The 22,123-nt window shown below is 36.2% G+C and overlaps 1 protein-coding gene across 4 annotated transcripts in view; it reads right to left on the bottom strand.

Annotated features, from left to right (window-relative positions):
- Positions 1–21,283, bottom strand: part of DNAJB14 (DnaJ heat shock protein family (Hsp40) member B14) — a 47,344-nt gene extending 26,061 nt beyond the window's left edge. Inside the window, exons 1-3 of one of the 4 annotated variants that reach the window (XM_038582033.1) lie at positions 21,034–21,283; positions 5,252–5,423; positions 2,885–3,009 (exon numbers count right to left, since the gene is read on the bottom strand). In XM_038582033.1, coding sequence (XP_038437961.1) covers positions 2,970–3,009; positions 5,252–5,423; positions 21,034–21,166 — 345 coding nt within the window. In that variant the 5' untranslated portion in view covers positions 21,167–21,283 and the 3' untranslated portion in view covers positions 2,885–2,969. Of the gene's footprint in view, positions 1–2,884; positions 3,010–5,251; positions 5,424–15,197; positions 15,282–21,033 lie in introns of those variants that run through there. The other 3 variants (XM_038582031.1, XM_038582030.1, XM_038582032.1) reach the window with 3 other exon arrangements.
- Between the last annotated feature and the right edge of the window lie 840 nt (positions 21,284–22,123).

The following is a 22,123-nucleotide window of genomic DNA, read 5'->3' as shown; positions in this document are numbered from 1 at the left end:
TATATTAATGAACAAAACAGAAACATTTGTAGAGATTCCTGCCTTTGTAGAGACCCATTCTCCCAGATATGTTTAGAAACTATGTGATAGAGAAAAAGGGAAAGGGGACATTTATAGAACACCTACTGTGTGTCAGGCACAGGTCCACAATCACATATCCATGTTCCATATCCACAAACCTCTGAAAAATGAGAGTTATTCTATAATTTGACTGCAAAAACCTGACTTGAACTCTTTTAGAGGCAAAGTTTGTCCTGAATGGATGTGAAGCTGCTACAGAATTTTCACTTATCCCATTTAAGTGTGAATATTTGTACAAGTTGCTGCAGAAAGGTTACTATTAGGTTATGGGCTGCTCACCACATGTTAAATGTTATTATGTAATGTATAATATATGCTCCTTATTACCTTTCTAAAATGGGAACAATTCTGAATTCCAAACTACATCTGGTCTACAAAGATTTTACACAGAGCTACAGAACCTTATTATGTTGTCTATTTTACACAAATTGTCTCATGTATTCCTCATTAGGTAGATGTTATTCCTAGGACAATAAGAACCAATGAGAAAACCAAGGCTTTGAATGGTTAAGTAAGTTGCCAAAAGTTCAATAACCAAGTAATAAATAGGAACTGAAATTTACTTCCTCAACAAAAATTTACAGAGCATCTACTTTCTGATAGACTCTGTTTCAGATGTTAGTAGTGAAAATAAAACAGTAAAAAAAAAATCTCCTCTTCACATTAAATTTACAATCAGAAGAGGGATGAGCAATGAACAAATATACAAGTAAAATATAAAGTACGTCCTATGATAATAAATATTTAGAGAAAACTAAAGTGACAAAGGAGACAAGAGAATGGATGTGAAGGCCACCTATTCTAAATAAGATGATTAGGAAAGGCCCCACAAGTAAGGATTCCAATCTGAAGTCTGACTTGAAAATCCTGCTATCTCAGAACCAGACAAGGAAAAGGAGCCCTTTAGACACCAGAGTAACCCATCTCTTTCTTTCTGTTTGCTTTTCCAATCAGTGTTTAAACAAACTTTTCTCTCATAGTTATTTTCAAATGTTGACTTTGGTGCCCAAAACATGCCTTCTCCACCCTCCTTCTTGCTTAGTTTCTACAACTTCTTCAGTCTTCAACTTAGCTTTCCCTTTCCTCAAGAACTCAAATTCCTCAAGACTAGGTTTGGTGTTCCTCTTATATTACCCCCTGCAAAGCCGTCTGGACTTGAGCCCTCTCCCAGCAATGACCACAATGTACTGAAGCTATCATGTCTGACTACTCTTCTAGACTATAGGCCCCTTGAAGGCAAGGATTTTGTCTTGTTCATCATACGCGATGAATGATGGATAGACAGATGGATGACTGGGTCCATTTGAGGGCAGAAATGGTTAGGATCTAAAAGTTAAAGGTGATAAATGCTATACTGAAAATATAGATGGCACCAAAAGTCAATTTGGAATAGAGGATAATGGACTGTAGGACAAGGAACAGTGCTGTGAATGTGACAGATACTATCTGGATGCAGAAAACAAAAGGAAGTGATCAACAGAACTACTAAACAATCCTAAAGTCATTATTACTTGGTTTGCATGCATAAGATGATTAATTATACACAAGATTAACTGTAAAATTGTTTTGTTGAGATTTCTTGAGCATAAAAGCCTAGGCAATAGAAAAAGGCAGCCCAACAGAGGACTGCTGGATAGTGTAGGGAAATTAGGTTGGAATCCACAATCCTCTAGAGATGGGTCATAAAGCTAAGAATTGTCACAAAGACAGGGAGTCTGCATCTCCCTCTCCTTCTGCCCCTCCCCCCAACTCGTGTGCTCTCTCAAATAAATAAAATCTTTAAAAAAAAGGAAAAGAACTGTCACAAAGAGAAAAAAGGTAGGAAAACAATTATTTCACTAATTCTTAAGGGTAGCTAGTTTTACCATATCCTCCCTGCACTGAGTTTTTCATCATATATTAGAGGAGAAATTTTTTGAGAAGCCAGCAGAAAGGTATCAAGTTGATATCATCAATGCACAGGCTGAAGACCACTATATATTTCAGGTAATGCTCCAAATGTACTCATTTACTTAATTTTTCACATCTGAATGAGAAATTACCATTCACATATTTATTTTAATTCATATTTTCATTCATCATTCCTTCACCAATTAAATGCATTTGTCATACTTCCTAAAATTCACTCCTTACTGAAAGATTTAAACTTTCTTCTCCATCTTCACCAAATAATTTTTTTAAAGAGATAAAAAAGAAAATAAATTAAAAAGAAGTAACCTATTACCTATCCTGGAAGGAAGTATTATACAACCAGTCCAGAAAGACTGCAGCCTCAACAATCGAGAAGTACATCTAGTTCAGCCTCTATGTCTTCCTTTATGTGCATGAAAGCATAGTGGGTAGGGCAGGAGAGTCCTCTTTCAATTCTTTTTTGCATGTTATAGCTGATCATTTAAATAGGCTCCAATTTAATTGGTGTTTAGGGAAATATTTATACTGAGACAAAGGATTATTTATTTGTTAAGTTTAGCAAAATCATTTCTTTTCATTTAAAGAACTGCAGCTTAAATCAAATCCTAATCAAATCTCCATAATTCAAATGACTTCACAATTGTACAAAAGTGTTCCTAATTGATAAATAGTATGATGCCCCAGTTAATGCTTTCACATTGATTTATAAATTTTTTAAGTAAAAGATGGGCCTTTTTTTCAATGAGAAAGTAAAAACTTCAAGTTAGATCCAGGACACATCTCAATAATTTTTCAATATATTTCAACTCAAAGACAACAAACAGTGTTTAGTTACACAGAATATTATTAGCTCTACAAAGTTATACACTTCAGTCTTATTGTAAGCTAGCTCTTACTTATGCAATGGATGCAGTATTATTGCATGGCTTCTCCCATTGAGCCAAACTGTCACTGAGCAACTTGTTTGCATAATCCTGCTAACACAAGATAACATGGCTTTCTTCAGAAAAAAATCCCCTGTGTATAGGTAAAACAAAAAACAAAACATACAGCATTTAAGTGTTTGCTGGTGATCTGTTACCTCACTGAAGCAACACTTATGAAGGCTAATATAATGAGTAAGTGTTATATATTTCAGCTAAGCAACTCATAGAAGTTATCAACTGAAGTACTCTGATAACTTAGGGATTCTATTAAAGAATCATTCAGTCACATTTAGTTTTCAAAGGAAAAAAACTGCATTTAATAAAAAGGGATAACATTATTGACCAGAGAAACAATTTCTAGTACAGCTATACGACTAAGCTAATACTTAAACCCAATAAGAATTCATGGTTTCAAACCTGGCTGGGTTCTCAATGCTAACCAGCAATCCTTCCTTTCCCTTTGCTTTACCCCTCTGTAAATATTCCATACTTTCACAACTTCCTCAAGTTTCCAATCTCATCTCTTTGCTCCTAACTCTCAGAGGATAACCTCATCTCCAATTTCACAGAGAATATAAAAGCCAACAGACAGAAACTCCCTCAACACCATGTTTCCATCTTTCCAGTTCTGGCTATATACAAAGTGTATCTGTACCTGCCATCATCTGTCATTCTTCCATTCTTAAAATACTCCAAGAGATAAGAGATAGCAGAACAAAAGCACTGCTTTTCCTTCCTTCTTTCTACCATACCTTGATTTACTCCTCTTTTCCTTTCAAGGTGAGACGAGAGGAAATAAAGAAAAGATGATTTAAAAAAATAGCACCAGATTTAGGAAATTCCTATTTTCCAGAACTTTCAACTATATTTTTTTCTAAATAGAAATCATATACAATACAATTGAGTTTATTTGGTTCTTTTAGTAAAAACATACTCTCCCAATATAAAGTAAATTCTACAAGAAAATACAATTTGTTTTCAAATAGATGTGGTTTCCTGGAATGCATTTCAGAACACTATTTCATTAAAGCTTTATCTTGAAGAAATTCAAAGGTCTCTCATTTATTCATTTACTTACTCAGCCATCTCTGACACAATACTAGTTATAAAAGTAGTTAGCAAAATTACTTATTTCCCAAAAGTGCTTCACTATCATTCATGCTAATCAAATACCCTTTACCATGGCTTCCCCATGATTAGGGAGTCTTTTATCTTTTCTTTTTTCCCACCAAATGCCAAGATCTGTGGTTATACTCAGATAAAAATGTTACAATCAAGCTTTAGTGTCTAAATATATTGGGGAAGAAGAAAAATGTAAATACACTGATATTTGATTTAAAATGATTCAATTCTAAATTATGGTAAGAAAAAAAAAGAATGAACTAAAAAGCAATGGAGAAAAATGGTGAGAAAAGAGAAGTAAGATTAGAAGAAAATAGGTAAGAAAATGTAAAGAGAAAGATAATCTAGTTTTACCTACTCTTCACTTGAGCTATTTCTCTGTACTATAATTTAATCTCCATATGAATTGTCTGATTAACCACTATTTAGAGTTTTTCATCCTCACACTTTAGTTTACCTAGAGAACATCAGTACAATATAAAATACAGCTTCCCTAAGTTGTAGAAGAAAACAAAACAGCATTTTCTGTAGTGTTTCATACTCAAAGGTTCACTTTATTGCCAGAAAATCTTTTCTTAATTATATAATCAGTTACGTCAGATTCCCAAGACCCAGTTCACAATTTTCCAACTCTACCTAATTCTACTTTAAGTAGAAGTGTATCATGGGGTAAAACTAAAAACACAGAGGCAGGATCATTAGAGTAAGAAAAATATTAAAAGAATAGGATATTATAATGTTTGCATATATATAAAGATGGCCTAAAAGAGAGAGAGAAAAAAAAACTATGCTACATTAACACAAGTAGGAATTTGAAAATGCTGTTGCTATGGCCCTCAATTTTCTTCTCATGTGAAATTCTACTTTCCTATATACAGAAGACAAAACAATTCTTTATCCTCTTTTAATATAGTTATCTACATATTATACTTTGTCAAAAAATTCAAATAATGTTCCCCAAGAAAAAAATATCTGGAAGCAACTTTGTGCCTTATAGTTACTTTTATTTAAAAGATGGAACCTTCCATAGAGTTGGTACTTTACAGATTGAGTTGGTAAATAACATAAAGCATAAGATACCGAGAGTTCAATTCTTCCATGTTTGTTCTTTCACTTAATTATAGTTCACACACTTATTTTTAGGTGTTTTAACATTAAAATATTACATTAGTATCAATTATAGTTGAGATGTAAGTCATATTTATCCCTACCTGAGAACTCCATCTATTTGGTCTTTGGTGTAGCCTTTTCCACCTTCATTACCACCAGATGTGCTGTCCTTTGTACAATTAGGCTTGCTCTGACCACCACAACCTGATGGTTTTCGGCAATGAGGGCTATTTCCAGCGGTGCTTCCATTTTTCATAATTATTTCCAATAGTGCTGTAGAAAGATAAAGAAAGCAAACTATGCCATGTTACATCATGTGCATACACATGATCTTGAGAAGAAAGTTATAAAGCTGAAAATTAAAAATCATGTACTCCAAAAGTATTCACCACAGGGTCTTTAAAAATAAAATATAATTCCTTACATATCTGTTTACAGACCACTCACTAATCATTACTTAGAAGTAGAATATTGAGAAATTAAACCTAGTAACTCAAAAATACTATCATTTAATTCCTTATGACACATTTTCACTTGTCATATCATGGTGAAATTATAGAATACCAAAGAAAAAGAGATAGTCTTTAAAGAAGCCAATGAGATTAGCTACAAAGAAACAGAAATTAGACTTTCTATTTATTTCTCAACAACCACCATGGTAGCTAAAAGGCATGGAAATAATATCTTCAAAATGCTCAGAAAGAATAACTGTCAACTTGAATTCTGCACTTATTTTCTAGAAAATGCAGAAGATCAAAAACATTTTCAAAGAAACAAAAACTGACAAAATTTAGCACTAAGATTTCACTAGAGGATACTGTAATATAGATGTTTTGGGCAGAAGGAAATGCTTCTGAATAGGTGAAAATGTAAAACAGAATGGTGAGCAAATTGTGGTATATGTATGAGTAAATCTAAACATTGAATCTATAAAACAATAACATATTTCTAGGATTTGCTTTAAAACACTGGAAGAATATAAAAGAGAAGGTAGAGAAATATATATATGAAATAAGATGGGCCATATATATTCATAAAGGTTAAAGATGAGAGGGCAATAGGAATTGATTACGCTATTCCCTTTCCTTTTGTGTATGCTTAAAACTTTCCATAAGTTAAAACTAAACATAAGGGACACCTGGGTGGCTCAGTGGGTTAAATGTCTGCCTTGGACTCAGGTCATGATCTCAGGGTCATGGGATGGAGTTCTGAGTCAGGCTCCCTCTCAGTGAGCAGTCTGCTTCTCCCTTTACCTGCCACTGGTGTACATGCTCTCTCTTTCTTATTGTCTCAAACAAATAAAATCTCTTAAAAAAGATTAAAAAGAAAACCTTAAGCATAAAAAAAAAAAAGAACTAAAAGGAAGAAGCAGAGAAATCCACCATGGTGATAGAAGATTTAACACATTTCAATTTAACACACTTCAATGTCAGTTATTAATTGACACAGGGGAGATAAAAAAAAAATCACCAAGGACACAAATGATATAAACATCTAATTTATCCAGCTTGATCTAAGTAAGATACACACACACACACACACACACACACACACACATTATGTCTAACAATTGGTGAATATTCATTCTTTACAGGCACACAGGAATAAAAAAACTGACATTATATAGCTAGACCATAATGTTACTCTCTTTGAATTTCTAAGTAGTCATGTATTCTAAGTCATGTATTCATTCAAAGAAGCACAATGTATTTAAGTAAGAAATCAATTTAAAAATTTAAGTAGATCACAAATAGGTTAGAAAGAAATCAAGACAACTCATGTACCAAAGAAATAATCATAATAGAATTGAAAAAAAAATGAACATACTACATATCAGAACATGAGAGTCAACAAATGGTGCTGGGGCAAGTGACTATTCATTTGGATCCCTTTGTCACCATATACAAAAATTAGCTTAGAACAGATCACATACCTAAATGAGTGTGTGAAGTAAATATAAGGGTAAGGAAAAATTTCTTCCTAGAACAAAATAAAGGAATATATCTTTGTGACCTTGGGTCAGACAAAACACTTTTAGATAAAAGTACAGGTGACAAAGAAAAATAGAGAAACCAGACTTCATCAAAATTAAAAACTTTGTCCCTTCAAATAATATTATCAATAAAGTAAAAAGACAATCCACAGAAAGAGAGAACATATTTAAGAAATCATACAACTGAAAACACATACCCAATAAAAACACACATCTATATAAAAACTGGCTCACAAATGTTCATAACAGCATTGTCCATAACAGAAAAACACTGGAAACAATCCAAATGTTCATCAATTGATGAATGGATAAATAAAATGTGATATGTTCATACAATGGAATATTATTCAACAATAAAAAGAAATGAAGTACCAAGGAAACAACAAAACTAAAAGGCAGGCTATGTAATGGGAAAAGATATTTACAAATGACATATCTGATAAAGCGTTAGTATTCACAATCTATAAAAAAACTTATCAAACTCAACACCCAAGACAGATAATCCAGTTAAGAAATAGGTAGAAGACCTGAATAGACATTTTTCCAAAGAAGACATATAAATGGCTAACAGACACATGAAAAAGATGCTCAACATCACTCATCATCAGGGAAATACAAATCAAAACTATAATGAAATACCACATCACATCTTTCAGAGTGGCTAAAATTAACACAAGAAATGACAGGTGTTAGCAAGGATGCAGAGAAAGGAGAACCCTCTTATACTCTTAGTAGGAATGCAAATTGGTGCAGCCTCTGGAAAATAGTATGGAGTCTCCTCAAAACCAGTCTATGATCCAGCAATTTGCACTAAGTATTTATCCAAAGGATACAAAAATACAGATTCAAAGGGGTACATGTACCATGATGTTTATAGCAGCATTATCAACAATAGCCAAAGTATGGAAGGAGACCAAATGTCTATCAGCTGATGAAGGATAAACATGTGAGATGTGAGATGTGTGTGTACACACACACACACACACACACACACAAATGAAATATTAGTCATCAAAAAAACCGAAATCTTGCCATTTGCAACAACATGGATGGAGCTAGACTGTTTTATGCTAAGCGAAAGAAGTCAAAGAAAGACAAATACCATAAGATTTCACTTATATGTGGAATTTAAGAAGCAAAACAGGTGAATATATGGGAGGGGGGCGGGAAAAAGGGACGGAGGGAAACGAACCACAAAAGACTCTTAACCATAGAGAAGAAGCTGAAGGTTGAAGGAGGGAAGTAGGAGGGGGATGGGCTAGATGAGTGAGGGGTATTAAGAAGGGAACTTATGATGAGCACTGGATGTTGTATGTAAGTGATGAACCACTGAATTCCATTCTTAAAACCAATATTGCACTGTAGGTTAACTAACTAGAATTTAAATAAAAATTTGGGGGAAAAATGAAGTACTGATATGCTACAACATAGATGAACTTGAAAAGATGCTCAGTAAAAAAGAAACCAGTCACAAATATTGTATGATTCTATTTATCTGAAATGTATAGAATAGACGATTGTACAGAGAAGAAAGTCTATTAGTCATTGCCAAGAGCTAGTGGGGAGGAAAGGTTGGAATTGGGGACAAACAAGGATTGACTGCTAATAATTATAGGGTTTCTTTCGGAGGTGAAGAAAATGTCCTAAAATTGTTTGCTGCAATGGTTGCACAATTGTGAATGTACTAAAACCCATTGAATGGTATACTTTAAATGAATGAATTATATGTATGTGAATTTTATCTCAATAAAGCTGTTATATATTTATTTATTTATTTATTTATTTTATTTTATTTTATTTTTTTATTTATGATAGTCACAGAGAGAGAGAGAGAGAGAGAGAGAGGCAGAGACACACGCAGAGGGAGAAGCAGGCTCCATGCACCGGGAGCCTGACGTGGGATTCGATCCCGGGCTTTCCAGGATCGCGCCCTGGGCCAGACAGGCGCTAAACCGCTGCGCCACCCAGGGATCCCTGTTATATATTTATTTTTAAAGACCCCAACAGTGTTGGCAAATTTGCAAACATATAATTATATATATATGTGTGTGTGTGTGTGTGTGTGGTATGTGTGTGCATGCATATATACACTTCTTTCTACTGTATCTTTTCCCTAGCTAATGCATTCAAGAGGTCACAAAAAACATACATTCAGTTTTTATGATATCCAGTTGCAGATGATACAGAAAGGCTCTTAGATAGCAACCTATGTTATTAACAAGTATAGTATATGTTATATAGTTAATTTTTTATAGTTAATTTTTAACTATAGTTTAGCTTGTATTTAATGCAATCATAATGTTAACCTTGAGAGCAGAAGCCAGCATAGTCTAGAGGCTAGTAGTTCACAAAAATTCTCAAAAATTCTGTGAGAATTTTGGGAAGAAGGATGTGACAGCAGCTAATATTTTAAATCTCTACCAATTCCCTTAGAAAATCTGATAGCAAATTCCCTTAGAAATTAGATAGCAAAACCAAAATCTAATGCACAAAATCCTAAAATACCAGAAGGTGAGGAAGAACCACCAATAGCTACAAGATCTATGTGGGTTTTACCATCTGTGTGGGAAGAAGTAGAGCACAGTAACAGGGTATTTGCCAGTCCACAGAACAAAAGAACTCCAAAATAACCCACAGTGACTGTCTATGTTACAACACAGCAGGCAAAACTGAGGAAAGTATGTAAAAAAAAAAAAAAAAAAGAGTTTGCTCACTATAGTAGCATGTGAATGACATGGTCCACAGTAAACTTGTAAAGGCGTGGAAACTGCAGGCACTACAAATACTCAGCTAATCAGTCAAAACTCTCATCCAGAACAAAGTCACATTAAGAATCTTCTGGGAACAGGACCCAAGCTGAAGAGGGCAGGGGCAATAGAAGAAATAAGAAACCAGGGCACCTGGGTGGCTCAGTCAGTTAAGCATCTGCCTTCAGCTCAGGTCGTGAACTCAGGGTCCTGGGATTGAGTCCCAAGTCAGGCTCCCTGCTCAGCAGGGTATCTGCTTCTCCTTCTCACTCTGCCCCTCTCCCCAGCTCCCACGTACTTCCTCTCTCTCTCTCTAAAATTTCTTTCTTTCTTTCTTTTTTAAGATTTTACTTACTTGTCCATGAGAGACACAGAGACAGAGGCAGAGACACAGGCAGAGGGAGAAGCAGGCTCCATGCAGGGAGCCCAATGCGGGACTTGATCCCAGGACTCCAGGATCACACCCTGGGCCAAAGGGAGACGCTAAATTGCTGAGCCACCCAGGGATCCCCTAAAATTTCTTTTAGCAACTTTACTAAGTTATCTTTGCCATAAAATTTACACATGTTTAAGAAATATAACTTGAGGGCACCTGGGGCGGGGGGCGGGGGGCTCAGTCAATTAAGCGTCTACCTTCAGCTCAGGTCATGATCCAGGGTCCTGGAATTGAGTCCCACATCAGCTCCCTGTCCTGCAGGGAGTCTGCTTCTCCCTCTGCCCCTCCCCCCAATTCGTTCTCTTTCTCTTGCTTGCTCTCGGTCTCCCAAATAAATAAATAAGTAATCTTAAAAAAAAAAAAAAAAGAAAGAAAGAAACTCATGATGAAGTGGGGAAGGAGAAAAGAGAGAAGAAAACTTATATAGCAAGGTGACATATTTTCAAACATTACCCAAAAACCGGAGAAGGAATTCTGTGTATTTAGAAAGGCTAACTAACTTCACATAAAAATGACTATAAAAAATAAGTCAAAGAAAATGGTAGAACTGATACCTGATACAAAGTTATTGTGAGAAAAAAAAAAAGTAAATAGGAATAAAATAAATCTTTCAAGACAATGAAAGCATACCACAAAGACTTGCCAACAAAACAGGTAAACACCATAAACTACTACCTCAAAATAAGCTGAATTTTTAAAAAGTTATACATAATATGAAAATATACCATAAATTAGAATTAGAACAACCCCCAGAATTATTCATTAGATGATGAAACTTAGATGATGAAACTCAGGAAAGACTAAGAAATAAAAAAAGAAAGTCAATTCAAAAAAAAAAAAAAAACTAGGAGAAACGAAGAATTAATAAACTACAAATAATGTTGTATAAGCAAAAGAGAATGTTAAAAGGGGAAAATTTTTAAATTAAAAATTGAAAAGGACAAAAAGTTAGAAAAAAAAGGCAAATACTAAAAATAGTTTAAGAATATCCAACATATATTTAATAGGATTCCTAAAAAAGAAAATAAAGCATAGGAATAAAACCAATAAAACAATAATTGGAGAATACTTTTCCAATAAAACATCTCAAACCATACAATGAAAGGGCAAATCACATACCTATGAATATTGGCACAAAATAACCAATACCATAATATATTCTTTTAAAACTAACTGAGCATCTAGGCAAAAAAGATAAAGCAACTTAAAATGAAAGAAAGTTAGATTGTCATCAAACTTTGCTTACCAGTAGTATTTACAAAAAACAATGGAATAACAAATTTAGATACCCAAAGAAAGAAAATTTCACCCAAGTACTTTGTATGCACCAACTAACTTCAAGCACTAAGGCCACAGATGAACAGTTTCCAACATTCCAGAACTTAGGAGCATAGTCCCCACAAGCCCTTCCTAAAAATTTACTAGAGAACAAGCTTCATGAATCCCAAATAATTATAAATACATTGATATAAGGACTGATGGTGAGCACTAAATGTAGTGACCTACAGAGATAAGACTAAATTACAATTAAAAGAGAGAGCATATAATATGTAATGATAATATGCTCTGACACTGTAGATGGATTCAAATATTTTTAAAATGGTGGGCTTCCTTTGGCTTGTCTTTTACTTGAAAAAAAAAAAAAAAAAACACAAAGTCTGTTCTCTTCTCTATCTTTTGGCAGCTGAAGCCTAGATGAAGTTTATTGGACCCAAGAGGACAATTATAGCCAAAAAAAAGGGCTGAGCATGATACTACATATATGGAACTGGAGAAAGCTAGAATGAATCCTGGACTGATATCAAAATTAATAAAGATTAAATTACTATACATATACATATGCCCATATACAAACACATATAACACACAGATATATACACCTACATACATACATTCACACATACATATATTTCTTAGTTCTGTCAACTGAGAAGACCTAAAGGCAATCCCAACCCTGTAGCAAGAAGCCTATCTAGTGCATATATCTTAGTTTCCAAGTACCATGGCTAATTCCCAGGACAATAAAAAGTGAACCTGAAATTTTTTTCGTGCCAGAAAGTAAGGAAGCTCAAAGAGTGATAAAGATATGTCAAAAAGACACAGGAGTCAACTTGAAGGGACTTCTGACTAAATCTGAAGCAATCTGAGCATCAATATTACAAATAATAGTAATGGGGGCACCTGAGTGGTTCAGTTGGTTGAGTATCTGATGCTTGGTTTTTGGCTCAGGTCATGATCTAATGGGTCATGAGACTGAGCCCCACTTCAGACTCTCCCACTCAGTGAAGAGTCTGCTTGATTTCTCTCCCTCTCCCCCTATCTGCCCATGCACTCTCTCTCAAATAAATAAATCTTAAAAAAAAATGATAGTAATGGATTAAATATGAATCCATGACTCCAAACTAATAAAGTTGAGTGCCAACTAATCCATTATAGAAGGAATGATAGAATTAGAAAATCACCATTTGACAACCATTAGAAATTTATTTAGGAAAGAATCATCGATGGAGCTAAAAGGAATTGGGGAAAGCCTATTGGTGAACAGGACATTTACACAGTTTCAAGTATTTTCCCACAAAATATTTATTAATTACAAAGGGGGGAAAAAGTAAGTTTAGAATGGAGAAACCTAATAATAACCACCTCAAACAATTGATCAAAATTAGCATCATCCAATAAAGCCTATATCACTCCTGACATGTTATACTAAGAAAACAACATCACTTCTATGTATTCCTGCCAAAAATTCATATGAGGAAAAGTCAAACCCAAGTTGAGGGTGATGTGGAATGCCTGGGTGGCTCAGTAGTTGAGCATCTGCCTTTGGCTCAGGGCATGATCCAGGATCGAGTTCAGCATCAGGCTCCTTGTGGGAGGCCTGCCCCTCTCTCTGTGTCTCTAATGAATAAATAAATAAAATCTTTTTAAAAATTGAGGGAAATTCTAGAAAATGATTATCCTGTACTCTTCAAAAATGCCAAGGTCAAGGGAGAAATATGTCAAAATAATGCAGCAGGTGTCTTTTTGCTATCAAAGGCATAATTGGAAAGACTGGCAAAATCTGAATGAGGTATGTGTTAATTTCATTAATTTGATGGTTATACAAGAGTGCCCCTATCTTAGAAAATATACACTGAATTATTGAGGGGTAACAGGACATCATATCTGCAACTTACTTTTAACTGACTCAGGAAAAATTATAATAAGAACAAATTGTGTGTGTATACATGGGGTGAGGGAGACACCAGGGAAGGACAGAGGAAAGGTGTGATAAAGCAAGTGAAGTAAAATTTTATCAAGTAGGAAGCCTGAGTGAAATATACAAGTAAAGTCTATACTATTCTGACTTTCTTAGGAATTTTAAATTATTTCAAAATTAAAAAAAAACTTAAAATGGAGAGGGAAAATGTGGAGTATATGCAAACAATTTTTAAAAACTGTATTAGTGGAGTAATATTAGTAATGCTACCCTGAAACTATTATGCATGTATATGCTGGGCAAAAAGCAAAAAAAAATAATAATAATCATGACATATTCTATCATTTACCATGGCCTTGAGAACCAGCATTACTATTGTGGAAGGAAGGGGATGGAAATATAAGCCAGGAAAAAAAAAAAAAAGAAAAAGGAATATAAACTAGAGAAGTTTAATACCCCAAAGTGCTTAATTTGAATGAAAAGTAACAGTATAAACCCATAAGCTGTTTCAGCTTTAAAAAAAAAAAAAGAAAAGTTATTTCCTAGTCTGTACACTGAGAAGTCCCAGAAACAATGAACAATCTAGTAGCTACAGCATCCCTAGTTCCAGACTGTGATGTTGAAACACACACAAAGAAGCCAGGGCTTATTGGGAATATGACTGATTCCAGATCTATCACAGAAAATGTACAAGAGGAGCCTGCAACATTCTGTTATAGCAAACAGCAAGTAACTATTAAAGACTATTGGGAATCTGTCTGTACTGAGGAGCTAAATCTAAAGGGGTTTCCCTACTGGCCAAAGACCTAAAAAATAATACAGTTGACCCTGAACAACCCAACCATTAGAGGCACCAACCCTCATACAGTTAAAAATACCCATTTAACTTTTGACTCTCTAAAAATCTAACTAATAGCCTACTATTGACTGGGAGGAAGTCTTACCAATAACATAAATAGTCAATTAGCACATATGTTATATGTTATATGTGTTATCTAATGTATTCTTATAATAAAATAAGCTAGAGAAAAATGTTACTAAGAAAATCAGAAGGAAGAGAAAATATATTTCTAGTACTGTACTGTATTTATCAAAAAAAATCTGATTAGTGGATCCACACAGTTCAAACCCATGCTGTTCAAGGGTCAACTATACTAATAGCTGCTTTTGAGAAAAAAAGGGAACCAACTCCTTTTCTTGAAAACTGATAAAAGCAATCAGGCACTGGTCTTTTCTGTATGAATTGTACCACTGTGTAACCATAAGACAGGAAAGGGGAAGTATCTTTTTACAGAAGTAGTTCAGCTAATAAATGATGAATTTTCTAAAACTTGTGGAGCCAGATATGAAAATGGTTTTATGTGTTTAGTATTTACAGGTGGACACAAAGTCCCTATGCATGCTAGTTAGAAGTTATCTATATATTCCCTTTCATTCTTAGCACAAAAATAATCTAGTTTTTTTCTGGACATCTTCCAGATTAATAGCTAGATGGTGAATATTGCTGAAGCAGGACCACACTCTTGTTTTATATTTTTAACATTTGTACTATACAGAAAACTTTTCTACGTCATGCATAGGGGCTCTGCTTAATTAACAATGGCTACATGTGTACATGCACTCACACCACTCTTTAGCTCCAAAGAGTGAAAATCTGGGCAAGTTCCATTACCTCTGGGTCTCAATTATCCAGTTTTGTCATCTTAAAAATGGAATCAGCAAGGTTTTCTGTATTAACAATCTCTGGAACCAATGCCTGAGAAGGTAATATGATTCAGTTCAAATACTGCCACAATTTAGAACATATTCGATTTTTCTGATTTATTAAGTTCTTAGCTATCACATGAGATCTCATTTGCAACAATGTGTAGTATTACAAACATTAGTTGGGCAAATACAGTACTTACAAACCAGACTACATCTACTTTTGGTTTTCAAAATTATACATCATTTTATGCCTTCACTTTCCACACCTACTGTCTTGCTTTTGGGGTTTTGGTGGAATCTGCAATTAATTTAGGAATACTCTATATTTAGGACTAGTGAAAAAGTTAATACAGTATTAAAAATGTTTACGTGAATAATCCAAAAGTGAAGAACCAAGATCTGTTTTTATCTCCTAAGTTTCTACTTATGAAACTTACTAAGTTTCTACCTGATGCATAGAGTATCCACCATTAACTAAATCTAAAATAAGAATGCATGATGTGAAAAACAAATGCATCTTTTCCTCCTCTTTACAAACCAGAAACAACTTTTATTTGTGTGATTATAAGAGTAATGTTTCTCAACTCATTAAAAAAAACATAACAAAGTAAAAATCACTTATGAATTCTACACAAGAAAATCACTCAACCGTTTTGGTATACTTGACTCTAGTTATTCTAGTTAGCTGTTGAGTTTTTTATGTATGCTTAAACAAGATTAGAATAATCTACATATGTTTATAACTCACTTTTATTTAATTCATTGTGTATTTCATTTTATATCAATAAATATCAATCCACTTTATTTATTTATTTATCTATCTATTTATTTATTTATTTTTCAGGACTGTTGCAATAGGGAAGTAATCAGGCTTACCTCTGAATTCAGCAAAGATAGCTGGGGATTTATGGCCAAAGAGCAGGATGAAGGGATCAGTGGATGGAAAATTACTGAGGCACATTATCATTTTTAATAGGCACATAGTATCTGAATCCAATGCAATTTATTTAATCAATTCCCACTAATGAATATTTATACTCTTTCCAAATTTTGCTACTGACAATTTTTATATATACATTTTTGCATACTTATCTGATTATTGAAAAGCTTCATTTGTGAATATGATAAGCCATGATTAAATTAAGGTTCAAACCAAATTCAGTATTCTTTAACTATAATATCTGAAACAGTTTGGCTATTAGCTGAAATTTGGAGATCATTTTATAACACTTAACTCAATGTTATCGAAATAATTGTTCTGAATGCTATAATTCGTACTCGTCACTAAATTTTAATTAAGTCAGAAATAGAAAGAGAATGGAACTGCCTTAAAAGGAATAGGTTGGTTAATACTCCAGATGTGTAATGACAGTTTAAAAAGCTTTATTTTACTATTTTGAGGGAGGCAAAAGGACGGAACTTTGAATTTTTTATTAGATTTAAATTTTAAAAAATGTAGCCAAAAGAAAAACAAGGAAAACTCTATATACATATCTCTCACATGAGGGGAAAAAACAGGGAACTATTTTAATTGCTATTGTGCTGATAGATGTTGCAAATTACATGAGTTACCCATTCATTAAAGCAGACACAGGATGGTTTTTTTTGAAGTTGTAGGCCACAATTTAGATCAAGTTACTAAGAAATTCTTGAAAATAATCAAAATGCTCTTTTCTGGAAAAAACAAACAAATCTGTAAGTCAAACTGCCTCCCAATTAGTATGAAACACTAAAGTTAATACTAAGTAAATAGCAATGCAAAACATTAAAATAGTGAGATTGTATCCCTCTGTGAAAGTCCAAAACATATCAATAATTCAATAAATATACAGTTTAAGAAACTAAAATGTAATTTACTTTTCTGCCTGCTGACATTATTTTTCTAGAATATGTAGTAGTTAGTAGTTAGTAGTCATATGTATCAATCCTTTTGAACATAAACCAAACTCGAAGTACGAAAATATCTGATTATTTGTAAAAGTCAATTCACTTAGAAGTCCATTGCAATAAACGATCCATAAAATAATATCTTTAACTAAAACATAGAAAGCAATAATGTCCTAGATCCATTTGAAGATCAAGCTTTTTCCTCAAGGAAAACTCTTGCCAACTTTTTAAAGTGTTTTATCAATCAGACTGCTCACCTGGCAAAAATAAAATGTAAAGAAGATAAAAATTTTGGAATTTAGGTAGAATTTACTCTCACATTTTCCCATTCACTGTACAAGAATAATAGAAGTCAAATGCAATGTTTTCTTTTGCCCATCTTAGTATAACAACACATCAGAGGAACCTCCAGTCAAAACTGAGTTATAAGAATTTGACAATAATCTAGAATAGGAGAAATTCAGAAATAAAATTTTAAAATTTAATTTTATAATCAATAGCTTCAATTTCTTTCTACACTAAATATTTTCTCAGGACTTAAAACAAATCTTCTAGACCTTTCCTTCCCCTAAATTCTTAAATTATTCCATTACACATCTTCTGAGAACATTCTATGTAAAACACTTCACTAAGTATTTGTGTATAACTCTATTTCAGCTAATGCTCCCATAAACCCTGTGATGAAATCTTCATTTCACATATAACCAAAAAAGACTTAGAGATGCTAAATAACTTGTCCTTTGTTACAAAATTGTCAGGGGCAAAGTCTGCATCTGAACTTTCTGACCACACAACTATAACCTATCACTTTACTTGGTTATCACAGACTGACTTTACAAGACATTGTACTATTAATTTTCACTGTTATTTTTCTTAATTTTCTCCATGTTCATGTCTTTAAGAGCAACAACTATGTTGTGCTTTGATATCTTATAGTATCCTTTCACAGACTGATTTCAAGTTGCTTATATGATGGGGGTGCCTAGATGGCTCAGTCGGTACAGCATACAACTTTTGATCTTAAGGTTGTGAGTTCAAGCTATGTCAGGCACAGAGCTCAGTTAAAATAACAAAGCAAAACAAAACACTGAAAGAATGAAGTTTCTCAATGAAGCATTAAACGAACAACAACAAAAACCCCAAATCACTTATATAAGAATGACAAGCTACAAGTTTAAAGTTTCTCAGAGCCCCACACTTGTCAGACAGAAATAATACCAAAAAAATTGAGTTCTTAACTGTTAAATGCATTCCATGTATTAATTCCTTTGATTCTCATAACAGCCTCATAAAATCTGTACATTACTGTCCCATTTTGCAGATGAAAGAGCCGAAGGCTAGAGAGGTTATCCTACTTGCCCAAGATTAAGGATATAAGCTAGTAGGTAGAGGAGATAGGTTTCAAAAGTCAAGGTATTGTCTTGAGTGGTTATTTGCTTTAAGTTAAAACTGTCTAGTACTAAATAATGGCTAAAATGAAACAATGTATTTATACAGTATGCAAAAAATTTTAACCATGGGCAATTATTTCTTGGATATGACACCAAAAGCACAGGCGATAAGAGCAAAGACAGACAAAAGAGATTACATCAAGCTTAACTTCTGTATATCAAAGAACACAACAAACAGAATGAAAGACTTCCTACAGAATGGGCAAAAAAATGGGCAATTCATGTATCTGATAAGGGGTTTATATCCAAAATATATAAAGAACTCCTACAACTCAACTACAAAACAACCCAATTATAAAATGGGCAAGGGCACCTGGATGGCTCAGTCCATTAAGTGTCTGACTCTTGACTTCAGCTCAGGTCATGATCTAAAGTAAGGGTCATGGGATAGAGCCCTGCCAATCACCTGAGTTCTATCCTCAACACCCTAATTAGTAAAAAATTATTTTAAAAAAATGGCCAAAGGATTTGAATAGACATTTCTCCACAGATGATACAAATAAGCCAACATGCTCAATACCACTAATCATTAAAAAAAAATGCAATTCAAAACCACAATGGGATATCACCTCACACTTTTCAGGATGGCTACTATCAAAAACAAATAAGAGAGTTTTGGTGAGGATGCAGAAAAATTGTAACTCTTGCACACTGTTGGTAGGAATGTAAAATGGTGCAATTGCAATGGAAAATAGAACAGTAGTTCCTCAAAAAAATTAAAAATAGAACTGTCACTATGATCCAGCAATCCCATTTCTGGGTATGCATGTGAAAGAACTGAAAGCAGGAGAAACTTGCAATGTGATACTTGCACACCCATGTTTATAGCATCATTCACAATAGCCAAGCTATAAACACAACCTAAATATCTACTGGCAGATGACTGAATAATGAAAATGTGGTGTGTGTGTGTGTGTGTGTAATGAAATATTATGCAGTCTTAAAAAGAAAATCATATCATGTGCTACAACATGTAGTTAAAGAACATTATGCTAAGTGAAATAAACTAGTCAAAAAACACAAATATTGTATGATTTCACTTACATAAGGTATCAAAAGTAGTAGAATTTTAAAAGTAAAGAACAGTGTTGCCAAGGCCTGGGAGACAGGGAAAATAGGGAGTTGTTTCACTGGTATAGAATTTCAGTTCTATAAGATGAAAAAATTCTAGAGATCTATGACACAACAGTGTGAAAATGGTTAATACTACTGAACCATATGCTTAAAAATGGTTAAGTAAATTTCGTTACGTATTTTTGCCACATTTTTTAAAATATTAACTCCTTTTCTTTCACTTCCTTTTCCTATCCTCTCTAGTATAGTATGCAACAGCAGTGTAATGAAAATGATAGGGAAAAGCAAACAATAGAAGAGCTTCAACAATATAAAAAAAAATCGAGAAAACAATCAAATAAAACAGCCTCACATTCTTATTAACTTGTCATTAGTTTTCTTAACCCAGAAATACCTTGAACCTCGAGTGAAACGGTTTTTAATCGGCAAGCCAATACAGCATAGTGGTTAAAGGCTTTCTGGAGCTAGAAAGCCCAAGTACTATTCTGACTTTGCTACTAATTACTCTGTGACCTTCGGTAGAATATTTGCACTCATTCATTCCCTCATTCATTCATCCATCAAAAAGTCTGTTTACACATAAGTAAACCCAGTCAAATGAATCCCACCTCTACACGGGACTGCTCTGAGGAGTAAATGAAATAATTCCTAGGAAACACTGGGCACGAGGCCTGGCACTTGGTCAGCGCTCAGTAAATGTTGACTGTGACTCTTACTTTAAAGCCTGCAGAGCAGAACGTGAAGAGGGCGAATTCAAGTAAAGTCCGTTCAGTAGACTATTCCTTAGCGATTTGCCTGATTTACCGATAACTGAGGTGTCACAAAATCAGATACTACTGAGGAAATCAATGCCAAATTTTGCTCCCCTCTTCTAAAAAAGTCTCTACCGGGGAAAAGCAATGTCATCTCAGGTATTCAGAATGTTTGCTTTGGGAACAGGGTTTTCTGCCCTGGAGGTGGTGGAACGGGGACCTGTGCCTTAGCCTCTAGAGCTCCCCATTCCTCTCAGTTCCTTAGGGGCCTAGGCCTTCCTTGAGGGCGCGGATGCGGTGCGAGGGGGCCCCACGAGCCAACAGCCCTGTAAGAAGCCCCGCTCAGTTAAGATGGGGCCAGACAGACCTACAAGAATGACAGCTGGACCCGTACAAACCGACCGGGAAGCGGGGACACTCGCCCGTCCACGGAGAGCCGGCACCTGGAAGGCAAGCCCGGGACAGTCGCGGCCGCGCGGGGGTGTGGCGGGGTCAGGCCGGCCGGGGGCCCCGCGGGTCCCGGAGGGGCGACGGTGGGGGCGACGGCGGGGGCGACGGCGGGGGCGGGCGGGGGCGGGCGGGGGCGACGCGGCGGCCTGGGGAGCGGCAGGTGGGGCAGGGGCACCGAGGGCCTCACCGCGGGCCGAGGGCAGCGGGTAGAGCTTCTCCGCCTTCTGCAGGAAGCGCTGGGCCTTCTCACGGTTGCCGGCGTTCAGGGCCTCCCGGGCGATCTCCACACATTTCTCCGCCTCATCCCGGTTCCCCTCCATGGCTCGCGCTTCCTTCCGTTTCCTCCAGCGGCGCAGCTCGGGGGACGGACTCCGCGGCCGCGGCGGAGGCGAGCCGGCCCGGGGCGGGGGCGTGCGGGGGCGAGCGGGGAGCAGAGCCGGGGACCGAGGCGGCGGCGGCGGCCCGGGCGGACTGGCGGGCTCACAGCTCCGCCTCCTCACGGCGGCCTCCCCGCCCCCCGCGGGCCGCTACGGCGCGAGCCGCATCCCTCCGGGCCCCCCGGACCGAGCTCCCGGGCCTGGGAGGCCGAGCCGACCGTCTGCCGGTGCGCGGCGCCGCCACGCTCGGAGCCGACCAACGTGGGGGCCGGGGGGGCGGGCGATACCAGCCCGGCCGCCCGCCGGGGGATTCCGCCGCCGGGGGGGCCCGGCCGCCCGCCTGAGCAGCGCCCTGCCCCCTGACCTCCTGGCGGCCGGGGCGACGGGACGGGGCTGGGGACGCCCGTTTACAGCAAAAGCTCCGGGGACCCAAGGGCTCGCCTCGGGGCCCCTCAGCCTTGGGAGGTTTCGGTCGGGGGAGAAGCGCGCTGTCAGTCCCCAGGCTGCGCTTCCGGCACAGGTGTTCTGGAGCACATTGGAGCGTCGTTTGACCCGAACTACGGTGTGGCTTTATTTATTCCCTTTTGATTACAGCTGCACACCGTTTTTCCTGACCCATATTCCACTAAATTGTCTTTCGGTACACCCAGAAGGTACTTTATTTGCAGTTTGCAAATTATTCTGGTGAGAAGCCCTAATCCTGATCCTTTACGACCAAAACAAGGCAGAAACCACCGTCTTATTATCACAGAATTGACTACTTGTTGGCTTTTCTCCCTTCTCCCATTTTCATGGCACCCCCTCGTGAAATGCTGAACCACCTCATGTTGGGTCTCCTTGGGGAGAAAGGGACCACTTATTGCTTGGGACTATCACCCAAATTAAAATTAGGGCAGGAAC

The sequence above is a fragment of the Canis lupus genome, chromosome 32 (genome assembly GCF_011100685.1).
Source record: "Canis lupus familiaris isolate Mischka breed German Shepherd chromosome 32, alternate assembly UU_Cfam_GSD_1.0, whole genome shotgun sequence".
NCBI lineage: Eukaryota > Metazoa > Chordata > Mammalia > Carnivora > Canidae > Canis > Canis lupus.
The sequence above is the reverse complement of the archived record's forward strand: the minus strand, read 5'-3'. Positions and strand labels throughout refer to the sequence as shown.